Source organism: Vulpes vulpes, chromosome 15, assembly GCF_048418805.1.
Source record: "Vulpes vulpes isolate BD-2025 chromosome 15, VulVul3, whole genome shotgun sequence".
NCBI classification, from domain to species: Eukaryota; Metazoa; Chordata; class Mammalia; order Carnivora; family Canidae; genus Vulpes; species Vulpes vulpes.
In genome coordinates, this window is record NC_132794.1 from 77,684,814 (window position 1) to 77,699,715 (window position 14,902).

Genomic DNA, 14,902 nt, shown 5'->3' on the forward strand with positions numbered 1-14,902 from the left:
AGGGAAATGAAGCAGTTATCCACTGAGCTACACTCACACAAGTAGAAATCTTCCTGATTTCTCTCCACTGAAACCGCAAAGTTGTAATTCTGCTGTTGTTTTTCACTTCGTAGAATATGACACCCTTGGCACAGATCCCCAAGGCCATCTCCCCTGCTCCCTTCATCTTCTCTGGGAGAACGTGGTGAACTAGCACACCATATTCTGGGAGCTGCTGAGTGACCTGGAGCAAGAAAAAAGCCAATTGAGAAGAGACAGTCCCACTAACCTAAAATAATAGGCTTCAGACCAATTCATGAAAAGCATTTTCACAGATGTTCCAAAAACTAAGAGTAGGATTGCCCAAATACGCTTAGGAAAACACTGAGCTAACCAGATCGCCTTACTACAGAATTTCTCCTCACCTCTACTATGATAGCATTTCCTATTTTATTAACCCTAGGATTCCTTTTTCATGGAGTTCCTAAACAACACCTGGAACACAGTTACCATAAAAATGATACAACAGAGTATTAATATTCTGAACAAGGTTTTAGAATTCAGACTCTTCTGGGTCACCTCCAGGGAAGGGATTCCTTTTCCCAATTGTGTCTATTAAGGTCTATTGAAATGTTATCTGCTACAACCCCTTCATTTTACAAATGGAAAAACTGAGATCCAGGCAGAGAAAGGCCCCTTCCAGATGGTCAGCACCACTGTGAGAGCAAGATAAGTCGTGAACATCCTGCAGAGCAAATGAGCAATCACTGGCATCTTTCACCATGTCACAATGCATTGCTGGGGTCCCTCCAGTCCAAGGTCTGTCCTCAGTTCACTAGGTCAGAAGAATGAATTTTGTCAGAGTCCTGAGGGTCAATCAGAGATGGAGACTGCATCAGGCCCATCAGATTCTTAAGAGATTGGAGTATAAACCTGATGCAGATGTTTTTATGTTTGAATGGTAATCACATCTCTATCCTGGTATCTAGCCTCTGCATCTTCACCTGCAGACTTCAGGCCTCATCAGAAGACTGATGCACCTGGACTTACAGCAGGGACTTCTTGCTCCCTCTCAGAAGGGTTTCATTGGTGAGATCTGGTATCCTATCCCTACCCCTGCCCCCAACAGAGAGCACTCTGCCAAGGCCAATTTCTCCCACCCCCAGACAGGGTAGTAACAATAGGGACAAATTATGACTTTGAGAGCTCCTTTCTCAGGATATTTGCTGTGCTTTTTTTCTTCTGTTAATAATCTCTGCCGACAGGTTATACTGCCTGCAGAGCCTACAGCTCTTCATATGATGTTGATTCAGTTTCTGGGCCTTGAGCCTGCTTGTTTTAACTTTGGAAGCACTGTTCATCACCATTGTTGTCATCAGCAGTAGCATCCAAAACATTATTGAGCACTTCATGTTGAAATATCCAATGGCCAGACTAGGCATGTGCTTAGGTATTAAATTAGGGTGATCCCAAAGCAATAAAGTAAGTTCTTTTAAATAATTTGATGTGATATTTCCAAAAAAAGTTTAAAGCCTTAGACTTCACTAGAATAAAGATGCCTTTGCTAGACTCCCTTACATGTTTTAATTGTTTAGTATTTAATTTTAGTTTTTTTTAAATTTTAGTTTTTATTTTATTTTTTAAGTATATAGAGAAGGATGTGATCCTGAAGTACTTGGAGTGACAAAATGTTTAAATGGCAAAGCACCAGTGTGCCCTGGGTGGCTCAGTTGGTTAAGCACCCAACTCTTGATTTTGGCTCAGGTCATGATCTGAAGGTGGTGAAACAGAGCCCTGTACTGAGCTCCAAGCTGGGTGTGGAGCCTGCTTAAGATTCCCTTACCCTCTTCCTTGGCCCCTCCCCCGCCTCTCTCTTTAAAAAATTAAAAATTAAAAATAAAATGGCAAAGCACCATGAAAACATTTCCCATGTACCATGCTGTTTAATCTTTACAGCAATCACAACAGAGAGGGGTAGCTTTCTCTTTTCAAGTGAGAAAGTAGATTTACTTAGGAGCCAGAAATGGAAGTATAAGTCTGTCTGTTTCTGAGTCTTCACTCTTAGCAACTAACATACAGAGTTCCCATCACATTTGGAAACATGGGTGAGTATACATAAGATCCTCAGGGGCATTTTCAATTGGTAAAAAAATAAATATTATCTATGTCTCCATGCTCTACTAGGAAATCCTCTGGAGCACCTCTCCTGGGCATTCCATGTTGTGATTGCTAATTGTCCTCTCAGAGGTTCCCTTTATCTTCATGTGCTTAGAGGCATCTCACTATCTTCTCCTTCTCCCTACAGTGGCAGCCAGGTTTACACTGGACCCAGGCTCTCCTGGCTCCCAGCATATGTAGCATCCTTGCTGTATTGAAAACTGTTGGAACAAGCAGACTGTTTCATCAAGAGAGTCATAACTACTCATATCCTTTAACCCTATGATTCCATTCCTGGCAATCTGTCCTAAGAAAATGCACTGCATAATCAAGACCAACACTTCTCTAGTGATGGTTGGTGCAGACTAGCAGGGTTGGGTTGGGTGACTGGCTCCCAGAGAAAAAGATCTCCTAATGGCAGTACTGCCTTGAAAGGGATCATCAGGCAATCTTCAGAAAGCACATTTACAAAACATTTGTGATTATTTGGGGCATGCATATGTTATAATGCTAAATGAAGTAAAACACAGGATATAAGCAGTATGATTTCAACAGCTAAAAAGAACAAAGAAAAGGAAATGTTTTAATAGTATATCAAAGCCCCTCATTATTGTGAAAAAAAATGGTTCCCTGGTTGAAGAGATTTGGAAAACATGGAGGTAACCTCAAACAGGTTAGGTTGTTCTGGCATTAGTATGCTAATGTAGTTGTGAAACTTCCAGACAGAGTATGTCATTCAGCATCACCCACACAGGATTTCTGCCAAGTCTACCAGCGTGAGATGGTGAGATGATGAACTAGCAGAATTAGCCATCGGTGAACTGGAAGCCAAGAGGCATCTGATAATGGAAGAGAGGAGCCACAAGGAGCTGTAATTAAATGATCCAGTGGCTGTTTATGGAGTGACTGAGCCTGTGAGGGGCCCTGAAGATTCGGGACCTTGACATTTACAACCTAGTAGGGAGGACAAGAAATGTGTAGAAAGGACTGCAATCCGAGTGTCTTGGCAATATTTATCAGCAATGTTCAAATGGTTATAACCTGAGACGCTGGCATTCCACTCATGAGCTTCTATCCCTAAGGAATTATGCACAAAGGCAGCTAAAGACTTGGGTAGCAAAAGTGCTAATCTCAGTATTGTTTAAAATAGTCCCCTATTTAAAATAATTTATGTGCCAAACAATGGAGTATTGAGAAAAAACTTAGGGTACACCATGTGTTGATTTAAAATAAAGTTTCAAAATGTTGGTGAGATGGGATTATAAAAATACACAAAACTGCATATATAATATAAACCTAATTTTAAATGTGTATACACATGTGAAGGCACAGAACAAAGGAGAATGAATACAAGAAGATATAATTGTGCTGTCTCCAGAGGGCAGAATCATGAGCAAATTGTTACTTTTATAATTATGGATGGGGCGTTAGATTTTGCTTAACCAACATTCACCCAAACGAGAAGGGTCCCAATGTGCCATGGGGATCACAAAGCCCTTTCATGTCTCATGCAGCAGGGGTGACACACAGCCCTCGCAGGCCCAACCAGCCAGCACAGGGAACTCAAAACCCAGCGTTCCTTGAAACTGATAAGATGGCATGCAAATTAAGTCAAATCTATTCGACAAAACAAAATCTCACTGTATTTCTATTATGAGATGGTGGCTTCCTTCACAACCAATTTTCATCATTCAACCAGGAGAAGGAGGGACACAGAGAGCCTGGGGAGGGGTGAGCAGGTGGGCATCTTTGGGCCCAGAGAGGCCTCCATTGGCTCAAGTCCTTGGCCTCCCCACTGATTCTGTGGTTCTGCCTCCACCTTCCATCAGACGTGTGCTCATGGCTTTGAGGAGTCCACTCGCCCCTCATCAAAGGAAGGCTGCATCCTCTAGACAAGGAACATGGGCGAAGACTGGAATATAAAAGCAGTGAGCACCTTTCCACCAGGGCTTCTCAAATGAAGTGCTTGTAAGTTTACATGGGTGAGGTATTACCATCTGCCAAGTGGCAGACCAAAAAGAAAGGCCAGATCTCCTCTGGACAGTTCTGCTTTCAAATGTCCATCTCTATTAAAGGCCAAAAACATGGATACATTTCCTATCCATCTTGGGAAACTTTTGTACAGAGAAATGTACAAATCTGGAGCTTCTTTTGAAATTCCTCCTCAGCTCTAAAGGCCAGCCAGGTATCCTGCCCTGGGGAACCGAGGCCCCCTAGCTCCATCTACACAGGCAGAGTGGCAGTCCCTCCTATCCTGACATATTGTTATTGTTCTCATCACACAGCATACTCTGCATGACTCTGGTACCTGTCTGTTCTCTCCAGGAGACAAAATACTCTGGGGGCAAGGAGCATGTCCTTTCTGTCTCCATTCCATGCAGCACCTGGCCCAGAGCAGGTAAGTTGTGGGGTGTGCAAAGCTCTTCATCCTAGGCTATGTATGTGCCCACCAATATGGGGGACTGAAATACCACTGCTTACACTTGAGGGATGAGCAGAGTGTGGACCAGAGCTATACCTAGCTGCATGGACCATACCATCTGTGCTGTGCTGAGAACAGTTGCTTGGAAGGCTGGAAATTTAAGGTCTTCCTTAAGTTTTGCTTTTGTCTCATACCCCAGTTTGGGGTAGCTGTCCCATATGTCTCTGTGAGAAATGTGATCTCCTCACTTAGAGGAAAGTGACTGTGAATTCTATGGCTAAAGAAAGGCTCAGCAATACCCACTCAGCCCACTAAATCCTACCCATTTGGGGGGATCATTTCCAATGCCACCTGCTTCCAGAAGCCTCTTCTTGGTCTCAAATCCCTTGATCATACCTCCATGTGGGTCAGAGCATATCTGGCCCCCCAGAGAAAGCTCCAGAGGGAAGGGCTGGCTGTGTGCCCTTAAACAACAACACCCCCCACCAGGAGACCAGAAGTCTTACCCTCAAGAACTCCAACTCAGCATCCTCTCCCCAGAGCACAGGACTGAGACAGTGCATCTCTGAGACTTCAACTTGGACCTGGAGAGCAGTCATCCTCTCGATCAAACTTGCAGGGATGTAATCCTCAACCCGAAAATAGGCTTTATTCTCTTTCTGCTGGGAAGATGCAGAAGAAAAATGGCATAACCAAGAAGCCTTCTATAGGAAGAGCACAAGAGAAGCTTGTCTGCATTCCAAACCCCAGGTAGGGCCCCAGGGCAAGGATGCCCCCTTGAAGTACCCACCTCGGATAGTATTTTCTACTGTATTAGAAGTTGGCCTAAACCATATGATATGAGTAGAAGGGAGAAAAGAGGAGCCACCTGTCTTTGAGACCCTTCTGTATGCCAGGTGGTCCTCAGAACACATTAGCTCCTTCAATCCCACAGTAATCCTATGAGGATGATATTATTAGTACCATTTGCAAGATGAACAAAATGAATGAGGAAGGAAGTCATTCAACAGGGCCAAGATCACACCACTTAGTGACAGAAACAAGATTCAGTCACCCAGGGGATCCCTGGGTGGCTCAGCAGTTTAGCGCCTGCCTTCAGCCCAGGGTGTGATCCTGGAGTCCCAGGATCAAGTTCCATGTTGGGCTCCCTGCATGGAGCCTGCTTCTCCCTCTGCCTGTGTCTCTACCTCTCTCTCTCTGTGTGTGTGTGTGTGTGTCTCATGAATAAATAAATAAATAAAATCTTAAAAAAAAAAAAGATTCAGTCACTCAAAGTCGTCACACATCCCATGATGCCACACCACTTCTCGAAAAGCACAGCAAAACCCTGGTCCCAACACGTTGGTTCTTTTTATTTATTTAGCATTTCTGTCTGCTTGTGCTCCTATTATACTGTCCCCTCTTACAAAGGAAGTCTTGGCTGTGCCACCATCTCTCCACATGAAGGGGATCAAGCTGTTGTCCTGTGAACAAGAAAGATCTGTCAACCCCACCTCACCCCAAGCCTGAACCTCCAACCAGCCTGCTCTTTTGGGAACCTGAGGCTGCCACCCCAGCACAAGCAGCTAGGTCAGTGCCACTCACCACCCAATGCACATTTCCCTGATATAGACCATGAAGCAGAAAGGTATGCAGAGGGCAGCCCAGTTGGCTCAGCGGTTTAGCGCCGCCTTCAGCCTGGAGTCGCAGGATGGAGTCCCACGTCGGGCTCCCGGCATGGAGCCTGCTTCTCCCTCTGCCTGTGTCTCTGCCTCTCTCTCTCCCTCTGTGTGTCTCTCATGAATAAATAAATAATAAAAATCTTAAAAAAAAAAAGAAAGGTATGCAGAAGCTTGAGGGGGGTGGTCTTGAGGACCACTGTAGGAATGAGGAAGGCAGAACTTGTCAGAGAAAGCTGACCCTGTCCTTGTATTCCTGATTCCTAATTCCTGATCACTGGCAGCCCCTCCCAGCTTAAACTTAGGCAAGACATTACCCCATAGCTGAGGGCAACTACCTGTGAGGAAGGCAGCTGGGAGCTGTAAGGATCTTGCCTTCTCAGGGCTGGGGATGGACAGGTCGGCCTGTTGGGGAGATCTGAAGAGAAGAGCACATCACCCACTTCATCCCCATCTCCTGGTGTGGCACAGACCCGTCCCCATGTAGCCATGGACTAAGAATCCTCAGCTGAGAGTTAGCCCATGCCAGTTCTGGGCTCCACTCAGACACAAGCAGAAAGAAATTGCCCAGCAATCTTCTGCCTAAAAAAGCCTTCAGAATGCCATTAACATGGCCCAAATCCAGAACACTGGCAACACCAAGTGCTGGTGTGGATGTGGAGCAACAGGAACTCTCACCTACTACCGGTGGGAATGCAAAATGGTGCAGCTACTTTAGAAGATAATTGGTCTTCCAAACATAGTCTTACCATAGGATCCAGCCATCATGCTTCTTGGTATTGAACCAAAGGAGCTGAAATCACACAGAAGCCTGCACGTAGATGCTTATAGCATCTTCATTCATAATTGCCAAAACTTGAAAGCAAAAGATTCCTCCAGTAGGTAAATGGATAAAGAAACTGTAGTACATCCAGACAACAAAGTATTATTCAGCACTAAAAGGAAACGAGCTACCAAACCACGAAAGACAAAAGACATGGGGGAGACTTAAGTGCATATTAAGTGAAAGACGTCAATCTGAAAAGACCACACACTTTCCGATGGAAAAAAACAGTGATGGACAGTGATGCGTTGATGCGGGTTCATCAGCTGGAATGCATGTACCATTTTGGTGGGAGGTGCTAGGACTATGTCCAAGAGAAGACGTCAATATGGAACTAAAAAGCCCTAACACAAACGTGTATTTCCATGTCACTCATAAAAAGAGGAAGATCAGAGGCAATGCGAACAATAGTAACAGTATTACCATTTACACGGCACTTCCAGGTGATGCCCAACAGTGAGAGGATGGAAAGGTGAGCAAAGGTCCACCCAGGTAAGGCGCACAGTGTAACCATCCTGAATGATCATTAGGAAGGCCACAGGAAGACATCTGCCATCAAGTGGGAAAGCAGAATGCAACTCAAATGTGGCACTGTGTGCACATGCATAAAATCCCCACAGGCAATCAGAGGCTAGAAGGGAGCTCACCATGAGGAAAGCTGTTCCGCCACAAGATGCGATTAAGGAGATTTATTTTTATACCAAAATGTCTTTGTCTCCCTCTTTAAAATGCAAATGTAATCATGTCACTTCCCTGCTTAGAATTCTTCAGCGGGTCCCAGTCTTTCACTACAGTGGTTTCCAAATTAATTTTTTTCTCCTAGCACCAGAACCATTTATCAAACAAAATACAAGCCCCTTGGGGGGCACACAAGGTTTGTTCCAGATCTGGCTTGCAGTGCTGTCCAGCCTCCAGGCCACTTCAGCTAGGGCTGCAGTGACAATGCTGGAGCCCTCCTCTCCTGCCCGCTCAACGACACAGACACAGGGACAGGTCTTCCTGTCTGGGTCTCCCAAAACACTCTGATGAGCCCACCACAGTGCCTGGCACACAACGAAGCCAAGCCCTGCAAAGTGAGTCCTGGCTGGGCTCTCAGTACCTTACCCAACTTCACAGAGCTGCAATTTTTCTCAGCCTCAGGTGGAAATAACACCAGCTTTGCAGGGTTGACATAGGGCTTAGATGATACCGAACATGGAACGGGCTCTCCATAAATGAGGACCGAGGGAGTAAGGGCCCAAATGAGTGGGTTTGTGTAATCTGTTGCCTTTACACCTACAAAGGAAAAGGAGTAGATCTGCCTTTGGGGGCCATGTGGGGACAGCAGAGAGTGTCCTGGAACCACTCTCGTTCATGGCAGTGAGAGGGGTTGAGGCTCCACAGGATCTGGAGAAGGAGCTGGAGGTGGAGGATGGCTGGTAAATAAACATGTATACCATGCCAGGCAGTGGTAAATGCTATGAAGAAAAATGCAGCAGAGTGAAGGCATAAGGAGGGCCTTGGAAGACTCTGGGCATAGCAACACCTTCTGAAGATGGACTGGGAGGAAAGCAAAATGGTTCTGGCATAGTCAAAAAAGTGTTTTTTCAAATTGCAGCTTGTAGCACATTATTGAGCTAATGATTTATAGTTCATAGGTAGCATTTTTAAAATTAACTACAATAGAATAGGAAATACCAGTGTGTATCACATATAGAAAGGGTGCATCTTATTTCCTAAGTTTTTGCCTCAATTCTGTTCTAGGTACATATGTGTGTGGATTGTGTTATCATCTCTCTCTCTCTCTCTCTCTCTCTCTCTCTCTCTCTCTCTCATGGACATGGCACAGAACATTGGAAAGCCACTGTTCTCAAGCAGCTTTTGATATTGTCCTTGTTCTTAAAGCCAGTTACTGAGATGAAGCAGGCAAGCTGTGACAAAGGTCACACACCTTGCCCTCTCCGCCCCACACTGTGTGAGGATGAAGAATATTGATCAGAGTCTCTTCGAGGCATCTACACTTGGCAGTGGCTACAGCTTCTCCTTCCCAGATTCCAGGTATATCTGCATCTCTAGGCCATGTTCTCTGCAGGTTCGCATTCAGTGGCTTCTGGACCCTACCCTCTAGGTTGCAGCCTTACACCAAAGAGAGAAGGGTTTTCTCTCTCTCTCTCTCTCTCTCTCTCTCTCTCTCAGTAATGCCATGGAAATCCTGTAGTTCTGTCTCATTGGTTCTGATAAAGTCATATGTCTACTCAAGCCAATCACTGTACAGAGAGCTGCCATGCTCTGATTAGTTAGATTTGAGTTATATGGCCTCCCATATTTGCTGGGGCTGCCATAACACATACCACAGGCTGTCATTTAAGACAATGACAGAAACTTATCCTCTCATAGTTCCAGAGGCTAGAAATCCAAGATCAAGTGTGGGCAGGGTTGGTTTCTTCTGAGGCCCCTCCCCTTGGCTTGCAGACTGCCTTCTTCTCCCTGAGCCCTCACACCGTCTCTCTCCTGTGCTCCTGGTGTCTTTCTGTGGGTCCCAATCTCTTTGTACAGGAAGTCCAATCAGACTGGATTAAGATAAAACCAGAAAGCCTCATTTTGACATAACTGCCTCTTTAAGACCCCATCTCCAAATACAGCCACATTCTGAGTACTAGGGGTTAGAACTTCAACATATAAATCATAAAGGAGCATACTTTATCCATAACACAAAGCCAGACCCAAATGACCCCAGCCACCTCAGAACTTCAGCCAAACACAGCTCCTTTGTTCGCCAAGGATGTAGCATCATGGACCACTAAGTGCTCCCTGGTGGTAGACATATATTTTTAGCTATGCACAACCATTCCCTCTCTTTCTGGAGGCAGAAGGCATCCTTTCTCCCTCTCAGTCTCCTCGCATCTTCATAGTGTGAACTCTACCCTGATTCTCAGGGTGGCCATATAACTCAAATCTAACTAATCAGAGCATGGCAGCTCCCTGTACAGTGATTGACTTGAGTAGACATATGACTTTATCAGAACCAATGAGACAGAACTACAGGATTTCCATGGCATTACTCAGAGAGAGAGAGAGAGAGAGAGAGAGAGAGAGAGCCCTTCTCTCTTTGGTGTAAGGCTGCAACCTAGAGGGTAGAATCCAGAAGCCACTGAATGCGAACCTGCAGAGAACATGGCCTAGAGATGCAGGAAGCCCAAGTCCTGCTGATGTCATTTGAGTACCCTACACCCAGCAAGCCCTAGACATGGTTAGGACCCCAGTCCTGGTGGCTAAAAGTAGACAGGAAGAAGCTACTGAATAAGCAAGTAAAAGGACTAGAAGGGTAGAGAAGACCTGAACACTTCAGAATTGCAAGACAGTGAGTTACATGTTTTATTCAAGCCAATCTAAGCTGAATTTTCTGTCACTTGCTATCAAGACAGCACTGAATCATCACTTCTCCTGGCCAAGGGATGTAAAGGAGATGTCAAAAAGCACCAGAAGGTGGAAGGAGGGTCCCTTCTACTTGTAAAGAGGCCAGGAAATTTGTGTGGCTGGGGTTGGCCTTGGAGGGTGGGTAAGATGGCAATGGATGTGCAAACACTGCTGGGAAACCATGCAAAGGCTCAGGGGCATAGGGATTAAACCTTTCACTTTCCTTCACGTAGTCCTCAGGTCCTCTCTTGAGTATATCTTCTGGGAGTTAAGCACTTCCTAGAGGCACCCAGCTTTTGTTATATGGCAATGGCAAAACCCATCAAGATAAAGTCCAGTGGGCTGGTGGGGAGCCCAACCTTCCTCAGTCTTCCCTCCCACTTCGACTGACGCAGACTCCACATTTGGACAGTATGTCACACTTCTGGGTCTCATGACTTGGGCTCAGTTGAGGTCTACTGCCAAGCCCCTTTCCACTCATCTGGAACATGGGTGGAGGCTTTGTGAACTCAGAACAAAGTTGCCCTACTCTCTGTAACAGCTCACCTGGTTGGTCCCTCTTTCCTGCCTGGTGTACCCATTTTGAATCTTAAGTAAGTGAAGATATTAATAACATCCAGTGAAATAAGTCAATCGGAGAAGGACAAACATTATATGTTCTCATTCATTTGGGGAATATAAATCATAGCGAAAAGGAATAGAAGGGAAGGGAGAAGAAATGGGTAGGAAATATCAGAAAGGGAGACAGAACATAAAGACTCCTAACTCTGGGAAACGAACTAGGGGTGGTGGAAGGGGAGGAGGGCAGGGGGTGGGGGTGAATGGGTGACGGGCACTGAGGGGGGCACTTGACAGGATGAGCACTGGGTGTTACTCTGTATGTTGGCAAACTAAACACCAATAAAAAATAAATTTATTATTTAAAAAAAAAAACATCCCTCCCAACTTTGATGTATCTGCAAATTAAATAACCAGTAGAGAAAAATAAATAAATAAATAAATAAATAAATAAATAAATAAATAATAACCAGTAGACTCTATAAGTTCCTGAGGACTGTAACACAGACCATCACAGGGAAATTCAGTCAAAGAAACGTATGTGTGATTCTGCTGCATGGACAGGGCTTGGCCAAAAAGATTAGAGATTTTGAGAGGCAGCGTGCCCAGCAGAATCAGCACTGGCCTAGGAGTCAGATACATCTAGACTCAAATTTAGACTTTACCATTCTCTTGCCACATGAGTCTCAGATTGTTCTTCCACAAAATGTGAGTAATGGCAGTGCTATGAGGATTGAGTGGAAAATATCTAGGTCAATGCTAAGTACAGAGTGATCTCTTAATAAAGGTTGTCTATTACTGTTGGTAAGGATGATGATGATGGGAAGTCAATAATTGAGTAAATTATTGTTTTTAGGGGAAACCTTAGTTTGAATTACACTACAATGTATATATTTGACTTGTTCATCTTTGTCTTCTCCACAGCCTAGTAAAAACAGTCAATGAAAGCTTGTTGGATTAGATGGCTGGCTGGGTGGATGGGCGAGTGGATGGATGGGTGGATGGATGGATACCATTTACCTCAATCTTAGTGGTAGATGCTGAAAACGCTTCTCAAAGCCTCAGTCTCCCTATGTCTAATAGTTCTCCCTTTTCCTATAACTGCTTCTCCAATGACCCCACCACAGGCCGCAGGTGTCCACCCCTACCTCCTCGGGGTAATTGCCAAATTCAGCCTGCAAGGCAAGGACCACCAGCTGCAGCAGTGTCTCATCATTGCAGTACAGCTTCTCCTCCAGAATGTCTTTCCGAAGCTGCAGATAAAATTGATGCCTTGTCTGGCTGTGCCTGGGAAAGAAATGCAGGAATAAGGGCCACTGGAATGCTGTGGAGGTGGGAGGTGGGGAGAAGAATACTAAAACCAGAGGGTTTTCTCAGTCTGGGAAGCATAGAAGGGACAAAAGGTGGGATATAAGCCAACAGAACCCAGAAGGCAATGTCAGTAAGAGGAGTATGGTTTCCTTTATACACATCATGCCACCTGCCATGAGTTGAGGGGTACTCTGTGCCAGGCACTTGACACAACACCCACAGAGATGTTTGCTGCTGCAGTTCAAGTGAGAAAACTATGTTCAGATGATGTTTTTAGTAAGCAAAAGAATAAAGAAGCCATGACCCAACTCCACAGTCACACATAACGCTTTCCTCCAATCCTGATCACTGGGTTGCTGAGGAAGGGTCATACTGGGGCCAGGGGAGAACTTTGACTTTGAGTGTGCCATGTTTGAAACAAAAGGGCAAATTCTCATTTTTGTCAGGGCCCAAACTCTGATTTGCCCCTTTTCTGTCATGTTGAAATCTAATCAACAAGCTCAACCATGATGACACTTGTTATTTATACGTAATTTACAATTCACCCAGCACTTGCTACCCATTCTTTATAACTCTAATGTCAGCCAGCACATACACAGGTCCCTTAAGGAAAAAATGAAGAATTCTGGAGCACTCACTGGAGCTGTGCACAGCAACTGACAAAGAACTTTATCCTCAGAAAGAGTGTGAATGTATTCAAGGAGGTCTTCTTCTGGGGCTGTTCACTCCAGCCTTCAGGGGCTATTTTGCACAACCTGGTTTCGTTGTCCAAGAAAAAGAACTCTTTCCCTGAAATAAAAGTAGAGAGGGAAAAGCAGTCAGAGAGGCACCACCCCTTTAGACCCACAGCCCTGAACTCTGCCCAGAATGTCAAACAAGAGACATCTGAGGGCAAGAGAGAGCAGGAAGTAAGTCCTCTGGACACCTGGCACCACAGGACCTTTTCTGGGTCTGTGAGGGGCCAGAAGTCAAAGTCAAAGAGGAGAGAGTCAAAGAAGAGAAACTCAGCATCAAGAGGAGGAACGTGATTATTAATCTCAGAGAAGATATCACTTAATAGCTGCTTTTCAGCTACCGCCATATGCAGATAAAGTAAAAAACAGATGAATGAGTATTCATTCCGTTCCTGCTGTGTGCCAAGCCATTAGCCTCAACTGGACCATCCCCAAATCTTCCCCAGGCATTGGCATAATATGGATTGAATGTTTGCACCTCCCCAAAGTTCTTACCCCCAAAGTAGTGGGGGTAAGGTGCAGCCTCTGGGAGGTAATTAGATTTATTGTGGGGCTCCCATGATGGGATTAGTGTGGTAAGAGGAAGAGACCAGGGCTCACTCTCTCTGTCATGTAAGGACACCATGAGAAGGTGGCCACTTGCAAGCCAGGACCAGAACCCCAAATCTAACCACGCTCCAACCCTGATCACAGACTTCCCAGTCTTCAGAACTGTGAGAAATAAAGATCTGTTGTTTGCCACTTAGTCCATGATATTTTGTTTTAGCAGCCCCAGCAAATGAAGACAGGGCATGAGTGGAGTCACCTTTGCCTTCTGACCTGAATGTGGCCATCTTGGAGGCTCCAATCCAAGCTCAGGACATCAGCACCTCTATGAGGAAGGATGAACCAGCCCCTGCCACTGCAGGCACTGCCTCTGCCCCTCTGCCCTCTTCAAGGTGAAGCCTGACCCCCTCCCACTCCCTACCCCATCCCTGCTCTGCCCCATCCATACCCTTCTCCAGGCTTCACCCTCTCATCCCAGAGTCACACAACAGAAGGTTGCCTGGGCACAGGAGTTGTGCCAAGTTATAGTTAGCAGACCTGTTAAGTGATAACCAGCCTTTTCTCTCAAAAGCTTGCATGCTGGAGAGACAGAAGGAGCTGTCCAGAGAAGTTCAAATAGCCTTCACTATGCAGCACCCAGACCTCTGCCCCTCTGCCTTCAGCTCTCTTCCCTTAGGACCACTTCTCCCCAAGATGTAGGCAGGTCTCCATTATAGTTTGGCTAGCAAAACCTCCCAGGTAGGTTATTTCCAAAACCCAGACTGGTGACTTCTGAATGATTTACCCAGGACACCCCAGGTAAGTAGTTCTACTATGTCCACATGGAAGGGTCCACGATGAACACCTGACTGGGAGAAAGCAGCCTCAGATAAGGGCAAGTTGGACTCAGCACAAGTACACTGGCTTTCTGTAGGATGCATGTTACAGATCAATAAAAATGAGCACTGGGTGTTATTCTATATGTTGGCAAATTGAACACCAATAAAAAATAAATTTATACAAAAAAATATGATGTTTCCTAAAGATTCAACTATTCACATTTTACAAAAGATGGAGCAAAGGTCAGTCCATCATATCAAAGCATAGAGAGATTGTTCTTTTTTATTTAGGAGAGGGCTCTTTTGCTAGCCAATAGGATCCAACAGTAAGTTAAGAAGATTATTCACCATGACCAAGTGGGATTTATCCCCGGAAGGAAGGCTGGTTCAACACTCGTAAAGCAATCAATGTGGTGGATCATATCAACAAGAGAAAAAACAAGAACCACATGATTCTCTCCATAGCTGCAGAGAAAGCATTTGACAAAATACAGCATCCA

General features: G+C 45.1%; 1 protein-coding gene across 1 annotated transcript in view; it reads right to left on the reverse strand.

The window, feature by feature from the left end:
* Nucleotides 1-14,902, reverse strand: part of LOC140595576 (FERM and PDZ domain-containing protein 2-like) — a 60,938-nt gene that overhangs the window by 20,742 nt on the left and 25,294 nt on the right. The window contains exons 11-14 of the mRNA XM_072738131.1: nucleotides 12,943-13,093; nucleotides 12,142-12,280; nucleotides 5,065-5,220; nucleotides 38-223 (exon numbers count right to left, since the gene is read on the reverse strand). Coding sequence (XP_072594232.1) covers nucleotides 38-223; nucleotides 5,065-5,220; nucleotides 12,142-12,280; nucleotides 12,943-13,093 — 632 coding nt within the window. The remainder of the gene's footprint in view (nucleotides 1-37; nucleotides 224-5,064; nucleotides 5,221-12,141; nucleotides 12,281-12,942; nucleotides 13,094-14,902) is intronic.